We start from the raw sequence: 5,217 nt of genomic DNA on the forward strand, positions 1-5,217 counted from the left end.
GTCCCTATTTTATTTTTATTTAAACGTAATTTTTAATTCTCAAGGTTATTCCGAGATTGTGTCAGAGATCGTTTTTCTCATTACTGCTATATACAGTTTCACTCATGCAAAAATATTGTTAACAACAGTTTTATTTGGAAAACTTTTACTATAAATTAAATGAAAAAGAATACATAAAGAATATATATTAAAGTGACAAGCATGATTAAGATCAATTGTGAATTCTCAATATTGATTTGAGAAACAGTATAATTATTTCATTACTTTCAATTTTTAATATCATATTTATTCAAATGATGAAACAAGAATCAATGATCTATGTATACAATGAATTCCCAATTATTTTTTTACATCAATCGAAAAAAATAACGTTGTATAACATCAAAATCTTAACACAAAATTTAAGTAATAGAACTGTCTGCTGTATGTTCATCAGAATATATTAATTTTGTTTCAGTCATATTTTGTGCAGCTATATCTTCGTTTAATTTAACTTCTTCTTTTTCAGGTACCATAAGTTTGTCATATCGACTTCCAATTAATGGCAAATGAGGTGCTATCGTACTTGGTTCCAAAAAAAGTGCCGGGGAAACCTTACGAGGAAATAATACATTTTAGTTTCTATCATCCATATATTTGTTAAAATTGTAGCAGACCATATTTTTCAGCAAGGATATAGACAATTAGAGATATGCAAAGGTTTTTTGACTCTGAATTAAATCTAATTTTTTGTTTCGAATTCGAATCTAAGAGTTAATTATATATGTATCTTGAAATGAGATGAAAATTATAAAAGTAGTAAATTCATTAAAACATTTATAATTTTATTGAGCAACATCTAGTGTATATATATATATATATATATAATTAATATATGTATTAATATATGATTCTTATATTTAAACATCTCAAGCCGATATTCATAATTAATTCTTATATTTGAGAATGTCTTAAGTTCAGACTTAAGCTGTTATGAATCAATAAGAGAGCAATAGTATCTTAAGACATTACTTAAGATGGTTATAAAATAAGAACCGACTATTAATCATAGATTCGAAATTTTCGAATAATTGTGATCAGTGATTCAAATTTGAATCGAATCTTATTTGATTTGATTCGTATTCAAATAGTTCACACATTTCTATTCACAATGTAATACACAGTGAATTATTTCGTGTTTAACATTGATAAACAACAAGGTTACAATGATTCACCATGTTACTCTACTCCTTGCTGAAAAGTGTTCTTTAATTATTATTAATTTTAAGTTAATTAAATAGAATAACATGACATCTTACATTTTTATATATTTTTAACATACTAAATGCACTTAATCTTCATTTAAAATTCGATATAGAATATAATATCATTATGCTTACTTACACGGATATCTTGAACTTTAGCTTCTCGTGATGTAAACTCACGCAATAAATAATTTTTCCCAAATTCGTGGTAAATACGTGTATCATTTATTCTTAGCATTACATTATCAATTCTAAGAAAATACCGTAATAGTATAAAAAAACTGGTAGGCATGACTCTCTATACAAAAAAATTAAAAGGATTAACTTTGTTGCATGTTATCAAAAGTATGTGAGATAACTTACAATTTTGACTGAATTAACAGCAATGCCATTATCATGAAGTTCGTCTTCAAATAATGTTAAATCATGATAAAACATAATCTTATCCCTCTGTCTTAATTTATCTATATCAATTCTCTCATTTGTTTCTTCGACTTTGAAGCCAGATATTGTACCAGTATAATTAGTAGTAAATGTCCAATCAAAAGGTTTGATCTTTTCTTCTAAATATTCACTACTTTCTGATCTGTTGATATACACATGAATTAAAATTATTTATAACAACAGTTATTGCATAAACTTATTGGCCTGTATTCAAAACACGCATACAATGATGTTAGCACGCTATCATACTATACTTAACATCACACATATTATAGAATTTCAGAAATAAAAGCATTCTGAATATAGGCCATTAAATTTTTAGAATTATATTATTGTACATATATCTCGATTAAGTTTAGAATTATATATACCTCGATTCTTTCCAAGCTTCTGCATAAGCAAGCTGCACATTAATCTTTCCATTAGAAACATATCTTAAAGCATCTAAAGCATTAAATTGCAGCAATGCTCCATCTTCATGCTTTAGAGATAATACATTATTGGGAAACACCATATCTGGCATATGTGGCAATTCTAATGCATTATTATATCTGTAAAAATAAGAATTGCATTTCTAAGAATTCTGATGTTATAATATTTTTAAGATAACGATTAATGAGCAACATACACGCAAAATTGACAGGCATTTGTGTCATTGGTACCACAGCCATTCTCGCTTTTGGAACATTTAGAATGGAGTATATGAGATTGGGTGTACTTGATACGCCATGGAGGACAAATATGTTCTTCCTCGTTTACCGGTAGTCTTAAAATATCGATACCACCATGCACTTTTATAGCTGTCATTTTGATCCAAAACTGAGAGATCCTTGTTATGAAGAGAACCTGATTAGGTTAGGTAATCCCTGAAGGAAGAAGGGAAAAATCAAATCAACAATTAGATTTCTGATAATTATCATTCGTTTTAATATTTTCATAATTATAAGATAAAGATTAAATTTGTATATTAAACATTATAAATTATACATTACCAAATTAATTACCATTAGAATATTACCAAGCATTTATGTCTACTTAATATATCTATGAATATTTTTGCAATAAATTAAAATATCTTTTTTAGAAATATTAATGTTTTGTTCTTTGTATTGTTTTATTTTCATTATATTTACATTATACCAGATGATTTTAACAATTTGTATATTATTGTGTATCTTCTCTACGTCTCTACGTATTAGATAACCTCACTAAACTCTATCATGAACTAACAAGAATACAGTAGTTTACTGCTTACTCCAAGCATATCCAACTCATTTGTAGTTAAAGTCACTAGATTTATGGCCTGTTTATGCACTTGGTAGTTGATACTGATTCACAGCGCAATGCGCGTGCGCATGTAACCAAAATATGTTTTGATATGTATCGAGTTTGATGGATATCTTAACCTTCAAAATCTCGAATTTTAATATCTGATAACTTGTTTTACGAGACAGACTGCCGCATTTTTCTGTTGGATTCTTTCATTTCGCGTTGAATGAATTCATTTTTACTAAGATTTGGGGTGAGAAGGTATTCTAAATAAATACTAAAGTTTTACGTTGGACAAGGATGTCAATTATAAGACTGGTTGAAGACACATTTCTATTTGAAGGAAGATTATTCCTGCTTTATGCGCACCGCGCACTTTTGCATACAGATTTTTGCATCAAGAATTGAAAAAATATGTGAATTGTGCAAAATGGAACATTAGAGAGATAATAACGTTAAGCAAGAGACCTGCCCTGGCAATAGATGTGATAGAAAGCTCTTTTAAAACTGTCCAGCCGGAGGAATCAATAAAAAAAAACATCTCTTATACGTGTACATAAATAAATTTTTATCGTGATTATATCGCGACAATTTAAAAAAGATATGACGAAACATTGTGAGGTACTTAATTGTCCAAATCGAAATAAAGGAAAAGACAAGATTCATGTGTTTAGGTACATTTAAGAAAAAATAAGTTTTGATTAATAATAGATAAAAATGTGTATAAGTCAGATTGTATAATTTTAATGACATAGGCTACATTCCAAAATGTCTCCAAAGAAAGTTTTTATTCGAAATATATGTACCATATACTGTATATTGTATGTCAAAGGTAATTATACAGTTTACCTGTGTACTTTGAAACTTTTGAATCATAAATTATTCTGTGCTATAATTTAAATTATATAAAAAAAATTGTTTTTGATTAATTAAAGCAGAAAATTATTTATCATTAAATTATCACCAAGCAAACGTGACATAGCATATGTGTTATATTTAGTCGATATGACAGATTTCATAATTTGAATAGTCATCAACTTTAATAATCAATATCTTGATTCGCGGGTGACGCTTTTTTCTGCCAGATTGTTTCTTTTATACAAAAACACATTGAATAAGCCTAATGTCATTGATTTTTTTAATGCAACTAGTTAAACTATATGTAATTACCATATTGAGTAAAATTTTCTTCAGAGAAGATGTCTTGAAATATAGTCTTAAAAGACTGTTATGTTTAGTCTGCGATCATACCTTATATTTGTATATAAACATGAAGATTATGATGATATAAATAGCTCATGTATATATCGTATTTAGATAAAATTTAGATTAAATATAGAATTTAAGTTGCCAAATAAAACAACACACACTGCATTCATACTCAATATAATATAATACACTCAATATAATATACTCAATATAATACATTTCAGTTTTCCGCAAATAGAAAATATAGCAGCTAAATGGATTGAAGCAACCGGACGGAAAAAATTTATACCTAACAAATACAGTGCAATTTGTGATATCCATTTTAAATCAGAAGATTTCAGCAACACTACAAGAAGAGTACGTTTAAAACCAGATGTAATACCTACTAAAAATTTAATAAACAATTGTACAAGTTCAGGTAAATACATAGAAGATATATTTAAAAACATATATATGTATTATTATTAACTACATACACTAGAATTGTGGGTCTAAGTTAACTCAATCATGATTCAAAATAAATCTAGTTTTTCTATGAGAGAGGGTTATCACCATAAAAGTAAAATTAATTATGATTATTTATGAAGAGTTACAAAACTCTAAAACTTCATGTGCAAATTCAAATAAATTGGAAAAGAAAAGTTGTTAGATTGATCAAAAATAACACAAGTCACAGTTCTGTAGTGTTAAATATTACAATTTTGAAAGCCGTTATAAGCCAATGCAGATGTTAGTGCAAAAATAGATTATTTAACTATGAACGTTGAATATAAAACCGTAGACATTTTGATTATTTTTTTCTTCTTCAATATATTGAATACATAACTTAGCACAAATAATTGAGTAATTATAAAAAATATAATATCCGTGCTGATTATAATATTACGTAAATTCTCGGTCCAAAAATATCGTTGTATTTTATATTTACGCAATGTTTAATTAATAAATAATTTTACATTTTTGCATTAATATCTATGTTAGTTCATAATGGCTTTCGAATTTATTAAAGAATTTTTATTATAACTTTTATTATAAATTAAATATTTATAAA

At 26.8% G+C, this 5,217-nt stretch overlaps 2 protein-coding genes across 4 annotated transcripts in view; one reads left to right on the forward strand and one right to left on the reverse strand.

The window, feature by feature from the left end:
• Positions 1-401: 401 nt before the first annotated feature.
• Positions 402-2,921, reverse strand: LOC108692065 (TIP41-like protein). 3 transcript variants are annotated; one of them, XM_018200172.1, is made up of 6 exons: positions 2,822-2,921; positions 2,317-2,554; positions 2,060-2,239; positions 1,608-1,830; positions 1,384-1,542; positions 402-593 (listed from the first exon to the last, which is right to left on the reverse strand). In XM_018200172.1, exons 2-6 carry the CDS (start codon positions 2,493-2,495, stop codon positions 402-404), a joined length of 933 nt encoding a protein of 310 aa, XP_018055661.1. In that variant the 5' UTR covers positions 2,496-2,554; positions 2,822-2,921. The 3 variants fall into 3 exon arrangements, with proteins under 3 accessions (XP_018055661.1, XP_018055660.1, XP_018055662.1); XM_018200171.1 differs by lacking the exon at positions 2,822-2,921 and adding an exon at positions 2,693-2,782; XM_018200173.1 differs by lacking the exon at positions 2,822-2,921 and adding an exon at positions 2,681-2,782.
• Positions 2,922-3,523: 602 nt separating this feature from the next.
• Positions 3,524-5,217, forward strand: part of LOC108692033 (THAP domain-containing protein 1-like) — a gene marked incomplete at its 3' end in the record, with an annotated part of 3,101 nt that continues 1,407 nt past the window's right edge. The window contains exons 1-2 of the mRNA XM_018200129.1: positions 3,524-3,631; positions 4,391-4,584. Of these exons, the coding sequence (XP_018055618.1) occupies positions 3,561-3,631; positions 4,391-4,584 (265 nt within the window). The remainder of the gene's footprint in view (positions 3,632-4,390; positions 4,585-5,217) is intronic.

Source organism: Atta colombica, unplaced genomic scaffold, assembly GCF_001594045.1.
Source record: "Atta colombica isolate Treedump-2 unplaced genomic scaffold, Acol1.0 scaffold58, whole genome shotgun sequence".
In the NCBI taxonomy this organism is placed as follows: Eukaryota; Metazoa; Arthropoda; class Insecta; order Hymenoptera; family Formicidae; genus Atta; species Atta colombica.

Bases quoted from the DNA above. Each gene is read 5' to 3' on its own strand.
- LOC108692065 (XM_018200172.1), bottom strand. From the start codon at position 2,495: ATGACAGCTATAAAAGTGCATGGTGGTATCGATATTTTAAGACTACCG. The intron at 1,543-1,607 runs GTAAGTTATCTC...TTTTTTGTATAG, and splicing joins CTGTTAATTCAGTCAAAATT to AGAGTCATGCCTACCAGTTT. The intron at 594-1,383 runs GTAAGTAAGCAT...TTTCCTCGTAAG, and splicing joins CTAAAGTTCAAGATATCCGT to GTTTCCCCGGCACTTTTTTT.